The sequence below is a fragment of the Rousettus aegyptiacus genome, unplaced genomic scaffold (assembly GCF_014176215.1).
Source record: "Rousettus aegyptiacus isolate mRouAeg1 unplaced genomic scaffold, mRouAeg1.p scaffold_m13_p_4, whole genome shotgun sequence".
NCBI lineage: Eukaryota > Metazoa > Chordata > Mammalia > Chiroptera > Pteropodidae > Rousettus > Rousettus aegyptiacus.
This window is the reverse complement of record NW_023416307.1, coordinates 127,941,508-127,962,729: the sequence shown is the minus strand read 5'-3', so window position 1 is coordinate 127,962,729 and position 21,222 is coordinate 127,941,508. Positions and strand designations below refer to the sequence as shown.

At 35.4% G+C, this 21,222-nt stretch overlaps 1 protein-coding gene across 5 annotated transcripts in view; it reads left to right on the top strand.

Annotated features, from left to right (window-relative positions):
* Nucleotides 1-21,222, top strand: part of PPP2R3A (protein phosphatase 2 regulatory subunit B''alpha) — a 151,377-nt gene that overhangs the window by 71,373 nt on the left and 58,782 nt on the right. For all 5 annotated transcript variants that reach the window (XM_036219782.1, XM_016140354.2, XM_016140355.2 and 2 more), the window contains 2 exons: nt 4,297-4,399; nt 15,389-15,463. In XM_036219782.1, coding sequence (XP_036075675.1) covers nt 4,297-4,399; nt 15,389-15,463 — 178 coding nt within the window. The remainder of the gene's footprint in view (nt 1-4,296; nt 4,400-15,388; nt 15,464-21,222) is intronic.

Genomic DNA, 21,222 nt, shown 5'->3' with positions numbered 1-21,222 from the left:
TCCTAGAAGGCTAGATAGCCAAAAGGCACTAATTAGCCAGGAGTAAAGCAAGGAATTGGCGTTTACCCTTGAGATATTTCTGGCAGCCTAGAACCTGGGGAACAAAATAGAGCCTAGAACTTAAACACTATGGACATCAGCTTGGATTCCCTCTCCTCTCCCCACTGTTAAGGCCAGGACTGCAACTGAGTCGTCCTATTATCTATTATTAATCATTTTAAGTGAGCATATAACAGTAACAGAATTTAAGAACTCAAAATGTGTAGATGTTCTCTCTTTCATTCAGCTAGCTTCTTTCATCCTGGTAGGTGCCAGGCCCTGAAAAGGCCTCAGCCGGAGTATGAACCACGGGTAGAAAGAATAGGGATATTGCACAGCTCTTGTCAGAGGTATCTTCAGCCATTGAGTTCAGCATTGTTGGCAGAAACCATCTAACAATATGGGAAAGCAGCAAGAAGTGAATATGATTGTTAAGAGAAAACTTTGAACAAGCTGAGAGATGGGAAAAAAAGAAGTCTGTTCTGTAAGAGATTAGAACCAGCGAGAAGAACTGTAACTACTTATATTCTCAGTTGTTTTGAATATTCTAGGATCCTGTGTTTGTGAGCCTGAGACTGACTATATAGCAAAGGAAAACTAATATCCAACTTGATTTACCTACGGTTAACTGCATAATGTTAAGGAGAGTAACAGCCAGTTTTTTGGTCTTAAGACTGTGTTACTGAGATAGAGAGGACCTTTATGTTGGTGGGTAGAGCTGCAGCCTCAACAGCTATCTTCCTTTATTGAGATGAATCATTTTAATTTTATCTCTAGGGAAAAGAGATTTCTGCAAAAGGCAAAAGAGGGAAAAAAAACCACGAAGCACAAGTCTTCATTTTAAGAGCTGCAAGAAACTGCTTATGAAGTTGTATAGCACGTGCAACTGTCCCTATCTTTTTTCATTTAAAAAAAAAATCTATGAATAAATAAGTTTCTCTATAGTTAAGCTTTAGCTTCTGGCCAGGTACTAAAATGGTTGGAGCGCCCTCTAGCGAGAGCTCGCTGAGCTTTTTAAATGCCTTTTAAAAGCCAGAGTGCTTTAAGGGAGATCCTGAACATGCCTTTTGGGGCAGATCAAGCAACTAAGTATCGGTTACCACAGTCCCTTTGAAAAAAGTGTGTTTATTTTTGTAACTTTTTAAAATTTCCCTTTGCATAAAGCAACTTGGACCAAACTATAGTATATTAAAGCTTTCTACTACAAAAAATAACTGGGAGATGATGACACAGAATCAAAGCATGTCGACATACACATATGTGTGCTGACTTGCCCTATATAATTTGAAAAAAAAAAAAAAAAAAGTCAAATACAGAAGTCACAACAAAACAGGAAATAACTTCCCTTCTGACCCCGCGCTCCTCGGGTGGACACTTCCAGGCCTCCTCTGAGTGGTTGTGGGTGAATACCTGAATGGCTCTCGTTCCCCTGCTCTGCTCTCCCTTCTTTCCCTGCTCCACTGCCCATTTCATATCTGCACTCTGACATCTGTTTTTCCTAAACTCAGGACATTTTTAGGGGAAAGACATTACTCCACAGCTTTTTTCGTGTGAGTTCCTAGATTACCAGCTTTGTGACAGAGGTCTTCTCAATGGAGTCAGTAATATTGCTCCAGCTTTTTATGCTTTATTTTCTTTTACCTTTTCATGTCCATCTGTCATTTGTCCATTAACAAAACCATATTTTGTCTTAAAAGTTCTGGAAGATAACAGTTTGGAATAACTATGTTTACCTTCTTTCTCCAACTTTCACAACTTTTATTTTCTCCTTTCTCCTGCCTTATAGAGTTCACCAGCCACTAGCATTGGTCGAAAATTATAATTCACCTTTTCTTTCTATTTCGTGCTTCTAATAGCAGAAGGCTATACCTGATTTGACTTTTTCCTTTCAGAGTATCTCTCATTTGTCATATCTGTGCGAGTTTTATTTACAAGTGCTTCTTTCTTCATAAAGTGCTCCTTTCCAAAGATCTCACTCCTTTTATGTTGCGATCATCCCACCCATTTTCTAATTCTAAGAGGTGGTTCTCATCAGCATATATTGCACTAATATTTTTCTGAAATGTATATTTAACTTTGGGGGCCTTGAACATGCTGAAGAATGATACAGAGAATAAATATAAAGATCACATATAGTGTTAATAATCACAAATAATGCCAGTTAAGTATACATTTGTTAGTCAGATCACAAACAGTTTTTTTGAGAATCTTCTGTATGAAAGTAGCTATGCTGTTGCTAAGAGAAAAAAGAGCTATAACTGTCTTACATGCCACAGAGATTAAAGAAAGCTAACAGTATAGTGGTATATATAATATACATAAATTAAGTAATACAAAGATCACTAAGAATCTAGTTGTAAGAGAAAGCTTTTTGAAACAGGTGCATTATTAGCTGGACCTTAAAGAATAGCCAGCATTCAGATAGCAAAGTTGGGAGAAGTGGTATTCTAGGAGAAATGGCACAGAGGCAAGAATGTATATGAACCACCCAGGGAATAGCAGCCTGGAATGGAATTTTCATTTAGCAAAGTAGTAAGACAGGTAGATAACAGGCTCCAGCCTAATTATAGAGAGCCTTAAATATCCAACTTGGGCATTTAGACTTACTCATATAAGTGGTAGAAAGCTACTGAACATTTTTGATAAAGGGAATTATATAATCAAAGATTGTGTTAGAATGAAGAATTGTCTATGATATAAGGGTGGATGAATACTGAAGCTGTTATTACCCTCTTCCCGTCTAGCATTCTCAGCATGAAATAATAAGACCCTGAACTTGATGGTACAATGAAAATAGAAAGGAAGGAATGGTTGTCTAAAACATTAGAAGAAATATTCCTCAGATCTCCAGTATTCCTATCCTGCATTCTAGGCACCTAGTGGTCCACATTAGAAACCTGGGAGTCGTCATGGACTTCTCCCTTTTACCCCTCCCCACCTCTACTCCTATCAACCACCACATCCTTTCGTTTCAACCATTTGCCCCTTTCTCTCCATCTCCCACTGCCATTATCCATGCTGGGGCCCGTGATTGGAATTTTGCTTGATATTTTTGAAAAACACATCTGATCATGTCACTGTCCAAGTTAAAATTCTGCCATAGAGTAAGGTAAAGTCCAGGCTTCTTGACCTAACATAAAAGGGCCTCCGGGATCCCATCCTACATGCTTATGTCTTCTTCTTTTACCAACCCAGTGCTTATAGTTGCCCAAATATTTCATGCACTCTCACACTAGGTGTTTGTACATGTGACCCTCTTGACCACACTAACCTTCTTTCTTACTTCCCCTTTTCAGGGAATCTCACTGGCCCTCCTGTGTCCTTCCATGACACCCTGTGCTAATTACTTCTGTCACGGCTGTCACACAGGAGTATAACCTTATTGGTATAGCTTTGTATTGGTATAGACTATACACTTCTTATAAAGCACAAAACTTCATCTTATTTTCTTTGTATTCCAAGTATCCTCAAGGCCAGACATAGTACCTGGCACATAATTAGCATTCAATAAATTATTAAGGAAGAAAAATGAGAAAATTTGGAGACTAGCTAGATTTAAAGAATAAGGAAGAGAAATAAGTTTAAAATGATTTAAAAATTTCAAGCCCAGATAACTCAGGTACCACCTTTAACAAAAATGACATCCATGAAAAGGACCGACTTTGAGAAGGTTTTAAATTTGGTTTTTGATATTTTGACTTTATTGTCCAAATATAGTATCCAGATGGAAATGTGCAGCAACTAGTTGGATGTGAGGAATTCTTGGAGCTCAAAGACTTAATATGGTATTCACTTTTTTTAAGCCTGATTCTTCAAAGTCTGTTTCAGAAGCTCCCTATCAGGTTGGCTCTGAATATGTTTGCCAACCTGACCAAACAGAAGTTTACGTGTAATGTGGTACTTAGTAGTGCCTCCTGGCTGGTAGGTAGCTCTGGAGTTCTGGTCCCAGGTATTCTTTGCTAAACCTGAATGGACATTCTCCTTCAAGCATATTGTTACCTACATTAGTTGACTCTGTGTTCACAGCCCCAGGAGCATTCTACAAAAATAATTTACCATCTTATCATTGAACTTTTATTTAGATGATCTTTTGACAAAATCAGGAGCATGGAAAAATTCTCTTTTTTTAATAATTGAAAAGAGATCACTTGATTTTTGATCTAAGTAATCTTCAGATCAGATTGAAATTACTAACTGTTGGTGTGGTAGTCATTGTTCACAGTAGCCAGTCTTCTTAAGCAATTATTTCTCTTACAGGTTGCTGAATAATCATCATGATGATGCCTCGAAGTTTATCTGTCTTCTAGCAAAACCCAGCTGTAACTCTCTAGAACAGGAGGATTTTATCCCTTTACTTCAGGTAATTTTCATTTCCTTTTTAAAATGGGTTTACTCTTAGAGTTCAGAAGTTTAAAAATTTTTTTTCAACTCTAGGAGACATCAATTGAGATACACAAATCTAAGGGTTAGATTTCAAGAAGAGTGGTTTTCAAGCTTGTATTAGTAGTAAAATCCTTTCGTTAAGTGAAAATAAACACAGAATCTGTAGTATCAAACAAATAAAGCAGAGCTACTGCCCCTGAAGCAGAAGAGAGGAACCACGCAGCCACCCCTTGCCCACCCCCAGCAATCACTAAGATACTTTCTGAAACCAGGCATTTGGTCTAGTTGATCTTTATTAAGGTTAAAGAGAAAGAGCACTTGACAGATGCCCTCCAACTTGAGGAGTATTTATATCTACACCTTCTTATGAGACTCAGTTACAGCCAACATTTCCTTTGAATGTATATCCTTGTTTTAGTTGTTCCAATAAGTCCTTGACTGTTAGCGAGGATGCCTGAAGAATACATGGACATAGTTGTTGTTTTTTCCGAAGTTGTATTCATGGCTGTCATCATTTTTTTTAGACTTGTTGAAATACACATACACAAAAAAAACCCACACAAATCACAAGCACACCAATTATTGAGTTTTCACAACATGAGCACACTCAGATCAAGAAACAAAATATTACCAGTACCCCCAAAGCCCCTCATGCTTCCTCCTAGTCACTGCCACCTTAGGATAACCACTATCCCAACTGCTAACACCATATGACATAGATTTTTAATTATAGTAACAATTTTCCATGTTCACAATAAAAGTTCAGTTATGATTTATGTTAAGGGTCTTTGAACTTGTCTTCATTTTTATGATAACCTTGATTATCCTTAGACTCATCTGCTACATATTTTTGTTCTTAATAGTTTTTTATACTTAGTTAAGACCATTACACATAATATCCAACATTACATATTCCTTTTTATGTTTTGTGAAATTGCAAATATTCAGTATTAGAACTATATTGTTAATAAAATATTGGGTTTTAATACCAGTTCTCTATCCACTCCTTACCCTCACCCTCTCAATCCATTCTTGGCCCTGCTCTGACTCTTACATCTTTTATTGATGGAGACTGCATCAAGACTGCATCTTTTATTGACTAGCTTCTGGTTGGGACTGGCCAGTGGATAGCAGTGCCAGAAGATGGGAGAGCAGAGGGGAGAGAAGTTGGCCCGCCTTCCCCACTCTGCTTCAGCACAGTGACTGTACCTCTATAATACAGCTTCTGCTGAATCCCCCTTCTCCACCATCGTAGAGGCTACTGGGCTCTCCTAACTCTGTTCCCTCCCCCTTGTCCCTTCACCTTAGGAATTATAACACTATCCTTCTGTTGCCTATCCCCAGTGCCTCACCATTCCCTTGTTTGTCCCCATAACCCATGACGCTCACAAAATTCTTTTATGAAAGGTTCATATGGCTGAATTCTTTTTCTGTGGTGGGGTTCCTACCTGACTTTTTTCAGAGCTTTAATAAAAGCTTCGACAGGAATATAAATTAAGTCTATACCAAGAAAATTACAACCAACCAACCACAAAACCATAATTATAGGTTAATGGACAGTTATACTTCCTTCTCTTAAATGTAAGGCGAAATTTTATTTTCATTTCAGAAGTGGACTTGTGGAGTCTTCTGGTAAAAGGTGACAGACTGAATAAATATTCTCCTCCTATTATTTTCCCAAACTCCTCTGAGGTTAAAATACAGAAATTTAACTAGACTAAACCTATGAAAGCAATTGGGATGATAGAGAACAGAGGAGAAAAGCAATCAATGTATAAGAGATTTCAGTATTTCGTAAAGACAGAAAGCAGAAGCAGGCTAAGGAAACCACAGCCTAGAATAAGGGGCTGTGTAGAAGTGAGGTACTGTGCTCATTAGGATTCAACAGAGGCTGTAGACTCAGGGTCAGCAGATCTGGTAAGTATTAAAAACAAGTGTTCATTGAAGGTTGGTATATAGAACGATTGACCAGTCAACTCCTTACATGGTTTCCAGATGTAAGGTATAGCCTGACATTTACTCACAAGCATAAGCAAACTAACAAAAACAATAAAACATATTAAGACAAATTTCAGCAAAGGAACATCCTAGATATTATCTGACCAGCACTCCTCAAAACTGTCATAGTCATCAAAGACAAAGAAAATCTGAGAAACTGTCACAGCCCAAAAGGAGCCTGAAGGGACACCACAACTAAATGTAACGTGTGCTCTTGGATGGGATACTGGAACAGATAAAATACATTAGGTAAAAACTAAGGAAATATTAATAAAGAATGGCCTTTAATAATAGTAATAATTACAATATGTCAATATTCATTTATTAATTATAACTATGTTAATATAAGGTAATAAGGGAAACTGGATGCAGGATATGGGAATTCTATCTTCTCAGTTTTTTTTTGTAAATCTAAAACTTCTAAAAATTAGTCTTTAAAAAATACTATATTCAGAGAGAGTATATAACACAGGAATAGAATATTATGAAAACAGAATGCTAACACAAAAAAGATCTGTTAAACTCTTAAAATGTTAACACCAAAATTAAAATTTTCAGCTTAAGTCCTAGAAACTAAAGTTAAGGATATCTCTGGCACACTCATGCGTGCACACGGATACACACAAGGGAGAGAAAGAGAGACAGAGACAAAAATAGAAGAGACATAGAGGACCAATTCAAGAATTTGAACATCTAACTAACTGGAGTCTAGAAGAAAGAAGGAAGAAAATGGAAAGAAGGAATTCATCAAAGAAATAATACAGAATTGAGAGAATTGGAGAGACTGGGGCAGTAGGATGGGTCCAAAGAGCAGGAACGCAGTGAGATTACCTGAAATTGCTGTTTACACAACACACTTGTGTAACCAGCAACTGATCAAAAACAGAATATGATTCTCCCACCCCAGCCTCTTATGCTTCCTCTAGTCCCTTCCCACAGAATCAAATAAATAATATAGAATACAAGTCTTTTGGTTGAAAGGAACCACTGAGTGCCAAGCACAAGGAATTAAAAAAAAAAAAAAAGGATATACATAAATGTGTCCTCCTAAAATTTTAGGAAAACACTCATCAAGAAAAGATACTAAAAGCTTCCAGAGAGAGAAAAAAAGATCACCTTAATAGGAACAAGAATTGGGGTGGGAATTAGCTCTGGCGAAATAAATGGATTTGAACTCAGATCTCTATATCCTGCCAAGTTATCAATGGAATATGACGTCAGGATACAGACATTTAAAAACTCAGAGAGTTTATCTCCTATTTTCTTAAAGAGTCACAGTAGTCCTCTCTCACGCTTTTTTTGCAGTTTTGTTTCTCAGTTTGTTAGCCCCTGTCAACCATGGTCCAAAAATATTAAGTGGAAAATTGCAGAAACAATTTATAAGTTTTAGATTGTGCGCCATTCTGAGTAGCATGATGAAATCTTGTGCCATCCCACCCTGGACGTGCATCTTCTCTTTGTCCAGTGTATGCACGCTCTATATGCTCCCTGCTTATTACTCACTTAGTAGCCATCTCAGTTATCAGATAAGCTGTCATGGTATTGCTATGCTTGTATTCTAGTAAACTTTATTTTACTTAATAATGGCCCCAAAGCTTTTCACGTAGCCTTTATTACAGTATCTCGTTATAACGTTCTATTTTATTACTAGTTATTATCATTAACCTCTTACTGTGCCTAATTTATAAATTGAACTTTATCCTAGGTATGTATGTATAGGAAAACACATAGTATATATAGTTAGGGCTCAGTACTATCCATGGTTTCAGGCATCTGCTGGGGGTCTTGGAATGTATTCCCTGCAGATAAGGGGGGATTACTGCACTTGAATATATACTGCAGCAAATTAAAGCAAACCAAGAAAGCGGAATACCCGAGATCCAAGAAACAGTGGGTTTGGTCCAGAGAAGCAATGAAGCGAAGTCCCAGGATGGCAGCTGAGGGGCAGCCAGTCCATGTATTCTCCACAAAGGGGAGTTGGGAGGTGGGGAGAAACAATTCCATGCAGTAGTTGTTACATTTGAGAAAAAAGAAACAAGAGGGTATGCTGAAGGCACAGCATTCTTTATCAACAAGTTTAAGAAAAGCAATTAGATACTCCAAGAAAAATGAAAAAACTGTATTAAACATGAAGCATGCAGCAAACTGAAATATGGCATGATTATAAACAACTGATGGAGAGTAAGAAAAGAAAGTCTATTTAACCTCAATGCCTGGAACATTTTTCCTTTGAATGCCCCAAGGGACATGATGTTGGCCCAATAAGAAATGAAATGCATTCCTTATTACTGCTTTACCTAGCATTCAACAGTATTTATATACTCAAAATATTATAAAATATTTTAGTGTATAACATATAAACTATAGGAAATTTTATTGTGGTTACAGAGTAGTAGTTAAAGAACCTGAACAATGCGAACCTGAACAATGTAAATGTCAAAATACTGCCAATAAAATGTGAAAGGGAAAAAAGAGGGAGAAGACAAAATAAAGGTTAGGGTGCTATTATAATCATCCTATATAAAGGAAGGGAAATTAAGGCACTAAGATTAATGGAGTGAGAGTTAGATGTGTGTGTGTGTGTGTGCGTGTGTGTATGTGTATATATATATATATATATACACATAAAATTTGTAATTTACAAAGATAATCAATATAAAAACTAAAATAATAACCACAAATATTGAGAAAGGGAATTAAAGTGGTACAGTATAAATGAGCCAAATCCTCATCTTCCCTAGCAAAAAATAATATTTTCTAAAGTTGATAAAGCACTAAAGAAATTATAACAGTATTTAATTATACCTAAATTACAATTAAGTTTATTTTTAATTATAGAGCAACCAACAATTGAAATAAAATTATAAATGATTGAAAGGAAATTGAGCTAAAGATAGTTGGGGTAGGCTGATAGAACATTTCTTTTTCTTGTGTGCTCCCTGATTTTATGCCACATGTATATAATATTTTAATTGTTAATTACAGAGAATTTTGAACATAAAGATAGAGAATAAAAAAACAGCAGCACTTTTAATAAATTGAAATCTTGGTTTGGGGACAGTATTAACAAAATAACTAATAATTAGCTAATTTTATCAAGAAAAAAGGAGAAAGCACTGATATACAAAATAAGGAATGACTAGAAGGAAATAACTACTGAAACAGAAGAAAAAATTTTTTTTTTTAATCATAAAAGACTATCTTACAGACCTCTATGGAAATAAATTTGAAAACCTAAATGAAATGGATGATTTCCTAGAAAAATACATATGACCAAAATTTGACCCCATTTGATTTTGAAAACTTAACAGACTAATTTTTATAGAAGAAGTAGAAATATTTTTAAAGAACTACCCCACAGAAAAGCACCAGGCCCAGGTAGTTTCACAAGGAAATTCTACCACACCCTCAAAGACAATTAGTCCTAATGCTCAAGAAATTTTCCAGAGACTTGGGTAGAGTTAGTCATAGGAATCTTACCTCACTAGTGGGGAATAATTAACCCTAGATTAAACACTGCTAGGTACTGACTGACAAATCTAAAAAGCAACACCTAAAAGGATAAAATGACTTCAAAGTAATTTAGCATCCCAGAACATAGCTCTAGGATATTTATAAGAACATAAGAATATCCAGCACTCAATAAGGTAAAATTCATAATGGCTGGCATCAGATATGCAAAGAAGCAGAAAAATACAATTGATAATAAGGATAAAAATGAATTGAGACAAACACAGCTAATACAGATATTAGAATTAGCAAACAAATACATTAAAACAGATAGCATAACTGATTTTTTAAAGTTCGAAATTGAACTTGTAGAGATGAAAACAAAGGTGTCAGGTGGAGAATGCACCAGATGGATTAACAGCACATTAACATTGCAAATGAAATGATTAGTGAACTTAAAGACAAAAAATAAACTCCAAAATGAGATAGGAAGACATAAATAATTAAAGAAAAATGAGAAGAGCATCAGTGAGCTGTGGGACCTCACTTCAAGCAACCTAACTTGTAAAATAATTTATCAGGTCTTTGTCCCAGGTTCCTAGGACAGAGTTTCTAAACCCTTGGATTTTCCCAAATGATAGGAGTGTCTTTGTTTTTCATGGTGGGTCCCTGGAACCATGCCCGAATTTATACTAATGAGGTGACTCATGGTTGCTCCTAGATAGTTTCATGAATGGGGGCTTGCCATACCAGAAAGACCAACCATGTGATAAAAGGTTGATGCTTTCAGCCAGGTGCTATCAACCCGACTTCCAAGGAAGAGAAGGAGCATGGAGATTGAATTCAGTCATGTGGTCGATGATTCAATCAGTCATGCTTACATAATGAAACCCAATAAAAACTCTGGACACTGATGCTCAATTGAGCTTCCCTGGTTAATGATACAGTTATGTGCTAGGAGAGTGACTATGTCCTGAGGACACAGAAACTCCATGGTTTGGTCTCATATCTGGCTGGGCCTGATTTGTACCTTCATAATAGAATGGTAATTATAGCACCTTCCTTAGTTTTGTGGGTTGTTTGGGCACATGGTTCAAGCAGAAAGGGTATTGGAAACCCCAAATGTATATCCAGTGGTCAGAAATGTGGGTGGCCTAGAAACCCTAGAGTTACAATTGGCATCTGAAGTGAGAGGAGTCTTGTGGAAGACTGTGCCCTTAACCTGTGAAATCTGTACTAACTATGGATAGTTAGTACTGGATTTGCATTGCAAGAGAACAGAAAAATTATTTGAAGAGATAATGGCCCAAATTTTTCTATACTTAGTAAAAACTGTAAACTCACAAACCCAAGATGCTCCACAAGCCCAAAGCACAAGAAACAAAACTATACTAAGGCACATCACAATAAAATGGCTCAAAACCAGTAATAAAGTCTGAATAACAGCCAGAGAAAATAGTCGCATTTCATAGAGTGGAACAAAGGCAAACATGACAGCAGATTTCATTTGGGAAACAGTCCAAGCCAGAAGCTAGTGGAGCAACATCTTTAAAGTACTGAAAGGCAAGAACTCTCAACCTAGAAAGTTCTACACCCAGTGAAAATATCTTTCAAAAAATGAAGGCGAATTAAATATTTTTTTTTTTTTTGGACACAGAAAAGCCAAAAGAATTCATCACCAGCAGAAATGCGCTACAAAAAAATGTGTTTTTTTTTAATATCAGATGGAAATACAAATTTATATAAAGAAATGAAAAGCTCCAGAAATGGTAACTACATAGATAAATATATGTGATCTTTTTATTATTTAAATCTCTTTAGAAGATAACTCTTTAAACAAAATATCGACAATGTATTTTGGTGTTTATAACATGTTTAAGTACAGTTTGAGAACAATAACATAAAGGCTGAGAGAAAAGAAATGAAAGTACTGTACTATTTTTCTGTTCACATATAATCCATAAAGTAGTATAACATCACTGGAAAGTAGATTATAGTAAGTTAGAGATGTGTACTGTAACCTCTGATGCAGCTACTAAAATAACAAAAGGTTATAGCCAATAAGTCAAAGAAAAAGAAATAAAATGGAAGAATCATAAAAAATACTCAGTTAACCCAAAAGGAGGCAAAAAAGGAAAGCGTAAAAAAGGAATAGAGAATGGACTGGACAAAGAGCAATATGATAGACTTAAACTTAACCATATCAATATTCACATTAAATCTAAATAGTGTGAATACCCCCAAAAGGCAAGGATTAGACAAAAAAGGCCCAAATAATAAGTTGCCTGAAAGAAATGTATTTTAATTATAAAGACGAAGATAGGTTAAAAGGAAAATGAGAGAAAAAGATATAAAATGGTAACTAATCAAAACGAAGCTCTTACAAATAAATGGAAAGACAGCTCATGTTCATAGATCAAAAGGCTATTGTAAATGCCCATACTACCCAGAGCAATCTACAGATCAATGCAGTCTCTTACCAAAATCCCATTGGTCCCCTTCCTCAGGTCCCTGGTAACCACCATTCTGTTCTAATCTTCTAAGAGTTTGACCGTTTCAGATATAAGTGTAATCATGGAGCTATTCAGTGAGTATAAAGTTTCAGTTATGCAAGATAAATAAGTTCTAGAGATCTGCTGTATAGCAGTGCCTATAGTTAAAAATTTTAACTGTATTGCTCAGTTAAAATTTTGTTAAAAGAGTAGATCTCATGTTAAGTATTCTTACAAAAAAAAAAAAGCACAGGGAAATTTTTGGAGGTGATGTACTTGTTACCTTGATTGTGGTGATGGTTTCCTGGGTGTAGGCATATATTCAAACTCATCAAATTAAATACGTACAATTTTTTATATATCAGTTAAACCTCAACAAAGCTGTTTAAAGATACTAGTGACATTTCTCGCAGAAATAGATAAAACAGTCCTAAAATTCATATGGAATTGCAAGGCCCTGGAATAGCCAAAGCAATCCTGAGAGAGGAGAACAAAGCGAGAAGCTTCACACTTTCTGACTTCAAAACACACTACAAAGCTACAGCAACAAAAGAGTATGCTACTGGCATAAAGGCAGATATATAGACCAATGGAACAGAACAGAGAGCCCATATAGTCAGATGATCTTCAACATAGGTGCCGAAAGTACACCATGGGTAAAGGATGGTCTCTTCAAAAAATGGTGTTGGGAGAATTGGATATCCGCGTGCAAAAAAATAGGTTACACCCTTATCTTACACCATATACCAAAATTAACTCAAAATGGATAAAGACCTAAACATAAGACCTGAAACTATAAACCTCCTAGAAGAAAGCATAGGGGAAAAGCTCGCGACATTGGATTTGGCAGTGATTTCATGGATATGGTACCAGAAGCACAGGTGACAAAAGCAAAATTAGACAAGTGAGACTACTTCAAACTTAAAAACTTCTGCACAGCAAAGAAAAGTCAACACAGTGAAAGGCAGCCTGCAGAATGGAACAAATATTTGTGAACATATCTGATCAGGGGTAAATATCCAGAATATATAAGAACTCCTATGATTCAATAACAAGAACAAAAAATAAATAACCTGATTTTATTTTTTAGTCATAGATTTTTTTATTTTATTAAGGTTTATTGGTGTGAAATTGGTTAATAAAATTATAGCGGTTTCAAGTGTACATTTCTATAATCATCTGCATATTTCATTGTGTGTTCACACAAAGTCAAGTCACCTTCCATCACCATATATTTGACCCCCTTTACCCTTCTCTACCTCTCCCCACTATTCCCCTTTCCCTCTGGTAATCACCATACTGTTGTCTGTGTCTATGGGTTTGTGTTTGTTTGTCTTGTTTGTTCATTTGTCGCTTTAAGTTTTATGTCCCACATGTGAGTGAAATCATATGGTTATTGACTTTTTCCATGATTTTTGCTTAACACAGTATTCTCAAGATCCGTCCATGTTGGCGCAAATGGCAGTATTTCATCTTTTATTATGGCTGAGTAGTGTTTCGTTGTGTATATGTACCACATCTTTTTTATCCAGTCATCTATTGAAGGATACTCCAGTTGTTTCCATGTCTTGGCCATCATGAATATCGCTGCAGTGAACTTAGGGGCACATATGTCTTTATGAATAAATATTTTCAAGTTTTTTGGTAGATATCCAGAAGGATTGCTGGGTCATATGGTAACTCTGTTCTTAATTATTTGAGGAACCTCCATACTGTTTTCTGTAGTGGCTGTACCAGTTTACATTCCCAGCAGCAATGTATGAGTGTTCCTTTTTCTCCACAACCTCTCCAACACTTGTTACTACTTGTCTTATTAATAATAAACATTCTGTAACAGATGTGAAGTGGTAGCTCATTGTGGTTTTGATTTGCATTTCCCTTATAGCTAATGAAATTGAGTATCTTTTCATATATCTGTTGGCTATTTGTATGTCTTCTTGGGAAAAGTGTCTGTTCAGATCTTCTGCCCATTTTTAACTAGATTGTTTTTTGTTGTTGAGTTGTATGAGTTATTTATATATTTTGGATACTGATGCATTATTGGAGGTGTTTGCGAATATCTTCTCCCATAGACAAATAACTTGATTTTTAAAATGGGCAAAGGACTTGAAAAGATATTTCTTCAAAAAAGATAAAATGTCTAACAAGCATATGAAAAGATGTTCAACATCACTAATGAGATACCACCTCACACCCATTAGGATGGCTGTTATTTATAAAAAAAAAAAAAAGTCTTGGCGAGGATGTAGAGAAATTGGAACACTTATGCACTGTTGGTGGGAATGAAAATGGTACAGCCACTAGTTCATTGCAGCATTATTCACAATAGCCAGGAGATGGAAGCACCCTAAATATCCATCACTAGGTGAATGAATAAAGAAAATGTAGTATATACTTACAATGGAATATTATTTAGCCTTTAAAAAAAATTGCATGTGACAACATGTGTAGACCTTGAGGACATATGCTAGGTAACTAAGCTAGTCACAAAAAGACACTGTGTGATTTCACTTATATGAGGTATCTAATGTAATGAAACTCACAGAAATAGAAAGAAGAATGGTGATTGCTAGGGGTTGGGGGCAGGGGGTGGGAGTTGTTTGGTGGGTGTAGTTTCAGTCATGCAGGATTGGGGAGGGGTGTCTGGGGATCTGTTGTACAACAATGTACAAGTGATTGACAATATTGTACTGTACACTTGAAAATTGTTGGGAGAATGAATTTTATGTTACTTGGAAGGTTTTGCCATACACACACACACACAAAAATCTGCATAGCTACATTAATATCCAAGTCATTTTTAGAGGAAAACATATTGCTAGAGAATAATAAAAGGATCAGTTCAGGATATACCAATTCTAAATGTTTATGAACTTAATAACAGAACTTCAAAATGCATTGTTCAGTATTCTACAGTAGCAAGTTTGCTCAACTCACAGCTTATTCTACAGGAAGGAAAAATTCTATAGACATTTTAGTGGGGTTTTTGTGTGTTTAATTTAATTTTGATTTTGTTTTTTTTTCAGGACGTGGTGGATACACACCCTGGCCTCACGTTCCTGAAAGATGCTCCAGAATTCCACTCCCGCTACATTACCACGGTAGGCCAAGTTCTTTATTCTTAACGTAACTCCATAAGTCTCATTTTCATCACTATCAAGTATCCAGGCTTTCAGATCTTTATGCAGAAAGTAACTTGGGCTATACCGATTTTCCTAAGGAGGAGGAAGGTGAAGTAAATTTGAATTTATTATTTATACCTATTTCCCTTCTTATATGTACCCAATGCTTAAGAGGAAATTAAAGTAACATACTCATTCTTTCCGGTCTTAGGAGGTATGCCTTTTGCTGTCATAAATATTGATACCCAGTTGACCTTTAGCATTTGCAAATAATACCGGAAAGAATTTTCAACAACCTTTCCCAGAAAAAGATGTGTCTATAGTACTTCATCGTAAATAATAATAAGAGATAGCTTTCGTGTAATCAGAAAACACATTGTGTAAGAATTTAAAATAACGTGATCACAGTCTCCTATTTTGTGAGGTGCTCTCTTTTTTTGTTTGTCATATACAGCCTCATTTGATCAGTCACAGGCATGAATTATGAGTGAGAACTCACAGGCCCACAGTGCACACTGCAGCCAGGTTAATTCTCTGTTTGGAGGAATTCCAAAGATGAGCCCCAGGCACACCTCACATTCACATCCACACTCAAGTGTGATGGCTCTTGCCTCTGACTCAGATCCCCCAGTAAATAGGGCCGTCTCCTCTGAGAAAGACCCTATCATTCTTAGGGTACTTTTTGTTGGCCATGGATTTGTTGGGTTCTGCTAAGTTACAGAATATTATCATTTTTTCTTATCTGTAGGAACTTTACTCTTTACTTTTAGGTTGGTCCCCTTGTATCATAAAACTTTATAAGACTTTATTTGAGCCAGAACGTGTCACTGTCATCTAAGACTATCTCAGAAGGGTTTTTTTGCCTTTTAAGTACAGTATACTAAATCACCTCCACCACAATCACCCAGGCCCAGTGACCTTGTTTCTCACTTGGATTCCTTCTATTGGCCTTCCTCCTTATACCCACATTGCCCCACAGTCCAGTCTCCACAAGGCAGAGTTATCCTTCGAAAATGTGAGTCAGACACAACACTCCTCTTCTCACACCCTAGAGTGGTTTCCCATTTCATTCAGAATAAAAGCCAAAAGTCCCTGCCAAGACTCTCCTTAATCCTCCATTTCCACCCCAACACCCTCACATCCCCTGCTCTCTGATCTTATCTCCTTCCGCCCTATGCCTTGCTCACTCTGCTTCAGCCATAATGGCCTCCTCGCTGTTCCTGGAACAGCCCAAAGCCAACTTCTGCCTTAGGTACATTGTTCTTACTCTTTCTTCTTCCTAGAACATTCTTCCTACAGATTTCCGCATGACTCACTTCCTCACTTCATCCGGATGTGTGCTCAGATATTTTTTTATTGAGGCCTTCCCTGGTCACTCTCTGCCTTCTTCAGCCTTCTTCTCCCTCTGTCTCCTCCCCCTACACTCTCTACTCCTTTGTTCTGCGTTATTTTTCTGCTCAACTCTTGTATTATCTGATATGTAAAATTTTTGTTTGCTTATTGTCCATCTCCTTCTCTATAATATAAACTACATTAGAGCGGGGACTTTGTCTATATTGTTCACTGCTGTATCTCCAATACCTAGAATAGTGCCTAGCACATAACAGAGACACAGTAAATATTTGTGGAATGAATAAGTTAAATTATTCATGCTTAAGAATTCTGCTCATTAACTCTGGCTTCAATACCAAACAGAATTACTGGGTTCTGATTGCTGACTGTTCTATAAACTCAGGACATATTAATAGCATAGTTTAGAATCTTAAGAGTTGGATAGGATCTTAGAAATAATCTAATACAACTTTCTACCAATTCAGAAAATACTCTCTACAGAGGAACTTTTTATTGAAATTTATTCTTAGGAAAGATGTTAAAGAATGGAATTATAAAATAGAAATAAATTTTCTTTCTCTATACTTTCTAGTTTGGCATTTAATTATGATGGTCTGTGGTCATCTAGCAAGTGGTCCTCAGGAAGTTTTGATGTCAAAGTGAAAAGCTATGAACAGTTTTATTCACATATAATTCACATTTTCTGAGAAATTCTATTTATGTTAACTGTTGAACAGAAAGAACTACATTGGTCAATTAACAAAATACAATTAATTATCTCTGCAGACATTTTCATGGCATTTACATTTATTATTTACATTTTTAAAATTTATATTTTAATACTATTATGCTGCTTTATCCCCAGTTTACAAAAATGAACCCATTACTCAGGTAGTCATTGAAGTGTAAACTGCTTGTGGTGAAATAATGATAAAAGAGCAAATCAAAACAGTATCATAACGTAAATAGTAAACAAGACCCAACTGAGAATATAGAGGGTGAATGAATATATATGTACTAAGTGTATCTGCTATTGTGATAATTTCATGCTAACATCCAAAAAAGAGAAGTGTAAATAAAAAGTATCACAGTGAATATCTGGAAACAGAATTTTATTGGACTGGTTATATGTTCTTCCCCATGCCTTTTCAGTCATGAAATTTGGTCAAACAATGGCATGAAGTCATTGAAACTTTTTCATTATTTCACAATACAGTTAGTTTTTCCAGAACAAATACAAAATAAGATTTATAGTGTGAAATTAATTACTTTTGTTGTTAAAGGCATAGAAGTGGCCAAATTAGGCATAATTTTCTACTCTGCTCATGGCAAAGAGAGATAAGATCACACTATTTCCAATTTACTTACAAAGATCAGCCTCAGAGTTAAAAAAAAAATCTCAGAAAAAGCAAAATTAATTTATCATATGATCCTATTGAATGTTACATAATCTCAGTGGCATACATTGTAGAACAATTAATACATTTTTGTTTGCATGCTAGAGTTATTCAGTTACTCTACAGTTGGAAGAAACTACCAACACAGTATTACTCAAATATTAGCTTATGTGTGGCACATATATAATGAAGAAAAGTTGGGGAACCTTTGTTTGTTTAATTAATTCATCAGCTGTTTTTAGACTGGAAAACAGAGCACCAACTAGGCATACAGCAAATAAGGACATCACTACCCAAATAAGAGATTGCATCTAAAGTTATTTATTTCCAGTAAAGAATTGGCAATTGAGAAATAAACCTCTTGATATTGAATGAAAATGAAAACTGGAAATGCCAGAAAATTGTAACCGTTGAGTTTGCAGTTTTACATGCATGCAAAGAAATTGCCGGTGAATAAAAGACTATGCTTATCCTAACTGACATGTGCTGACCTTTGAGGGAAGAGGTGCTCACATGAGTTTTTAAAATAAGTAATGCGCCTGAAAATATTTCTTTATAAACATTGGTGCTGACAGGAAAGATATTTCTGTGGCTTGCTCAGATGGTGTCTTAGTGACGTATTAAGTGTCTTGGTTGGCCTGAATCCATACTTCAGGCTGAAATTCCAATATTTTAATTGTTGAGGACAAGGTACTGATATTTCTTGAGATGACTCAATTGTGGTGGAGACTGCTTATCACTAACAACTGCTTACCTCTTTTTCCTTGATTACTTTTCCTCTTAACAGAAAAGGATTTTACTAGATAGATTTCTTTTCAAAGTCCAAATTCTGCAAAAGACCATGAAGAAATACTCTTCAGAGCTATATTAGCCAGAGTGGATCAGGAATCCATTCACCACTCCCTGCTGAGCAGAAGAGCCATGCTTCAAGCATATTCATGTGTATTCAAGTCATCTATAGTGAGCAATCTCTCTGTAATTTCTCTGTCTGCATTCAGTCCACTTGTCAGAAACTATCTGGCAGATCCAACAAACACTTGCTTCCATTCCTGGTGACCTGTAATTGTGAAATTGAGGTTTCCAACTCAATAGATATAAAGATAAAGAAAGGAAACTGACTTATGATTCAAATTGTCTTGTCAGATTGACTAGAGATCCCTTGGTGAAAATTGTTAAATTCCTCTCATTGGCAGTAAAAGTTGTTGTTGTTGTTGTTATTATTATTATTATTATTATTATTATTATTATTGATTTTTAAATTTTGTTCTATATTTTTTAATAGGCTTTTTTGCTTTTCTTTTTCTTTCTTTCTTATTTTTTTTTTTTTTTACCTAAAAGTGGTAGATTAAAGTTAAGGGAAAATTATAATGTAGAACCAGCAGCTACATGTTGTCACCACTAGATGGTGACCCTACCTTGGTAAGTTAAAATGCTGAATCAGTAATGTGGAAACCAATAAATGCGCTGATGATGTGGGGCCACTAAATGACATTAAGACTATGGAAAAATGGAATACAGGTACTTTTTAAATAGTATTAGATAAGGAGGTTAGCAGAAGATAAAATAGGAAATGCTTAACTGTAAAACATTTGCAAATTTAACACATTCTGTCAAAAAATAAAAAAATAAAATAAGCAAAAATACAGATTAAAGTTTTATAATTTTAAGTGTAACACAGTACCTTCATAAGTAATATAAAATTTTGAGGATTATATAAATATAAAATTTAGATAAAAATTTGGATAAATTTATATCCAAAATCAAAAAATAAGGATGAAAATCTAATAATGTTCAATGAAGAAAAATCTGGTATAATATTTATTAAAATTGACCATAACTTGAGAAAGGGGACATGGAACTGTGATAAATGATACTCTTAATGTCTAATTTCATATATATGTCATTTCCATGCTAAAAATCCTCCAGCTTTTTTATATGAACTTCTGCCAAGTTAGTGCTAAGAATAGTGTTGAGTAAGACGTATTCTTTTCCTTGAAACACTTAAGCCAGAGTCTGAATGATTGGGGCCAGTAGAGGAATTAGACACCAGGTATTCCCAGCTCTCACCTAATGCAGGAATCTAACAACTTCTGCTTAAATAATTGTGGTGAGAAGAAACCTTACTTCTGCATATAACCCATTGCTTCATAGAGCTAATTTTAGGAAACCCTTCCTTATATTGAAACGTTTCAGTATAAAGGCATTTCTATCCAATAGATCTAGCTCTGCCCTCTAGTACAACACAGAAAAGTCAGCTGCTTCTTCTACCTGATAGTCAGCCATTCGGATCATGATCACATCTTCACTCCAGTCTTATTTTTTCCTCACGAGTAAACATTACTATATTAGTATCATTCACAATAATTTTGAATATACCCTTCCTGTTTTATTTTTTGTATATTTTATATGTACTCTATCTATATATCATACATGACAATACTACTTTATGTGAAATACTAATTAGAAACCTTTCTTGGGTTGGCATCCATCTCTTATTCAAAACTCTTAATAGTTACTCAACTAGGCTATGAATCCAACCTCATCACAAATGTAACACAAACGTCTTTGTTACATAACTTTTAAACCTCATTAATTTATCAAGCAATTTTCCAAAGAAGACATACAGATGGCCAAAAGGTAGATGAAAAGAAGCTTGACTTCACTAATCATCAAGGAAATGCAGATCAAAACCACAATGAAATAATCATCTTAATACTCATTATAATGGCTGTTATCAAAAAGACAAGAAATAATAAGTATTGGTGAGGATATGAAGAAAAGGGAACCCTTCTGTACTATTGGTGGGACTGTACAGCCACTATGGAACACAGTTTGGCAGTTCCTCAAAAAATTAAAAATAGAACTACCATATAATCCAGTGATTCCACTTCTGGGTATTTATCCAAAGAAAATGAAAACACTAACTCAAAAAGATATATGCACCCATGTTAATTGCAAAGATATGGAAACAACTTAAGTTTCCATCAGTAGATGAATGGATAAAAAACA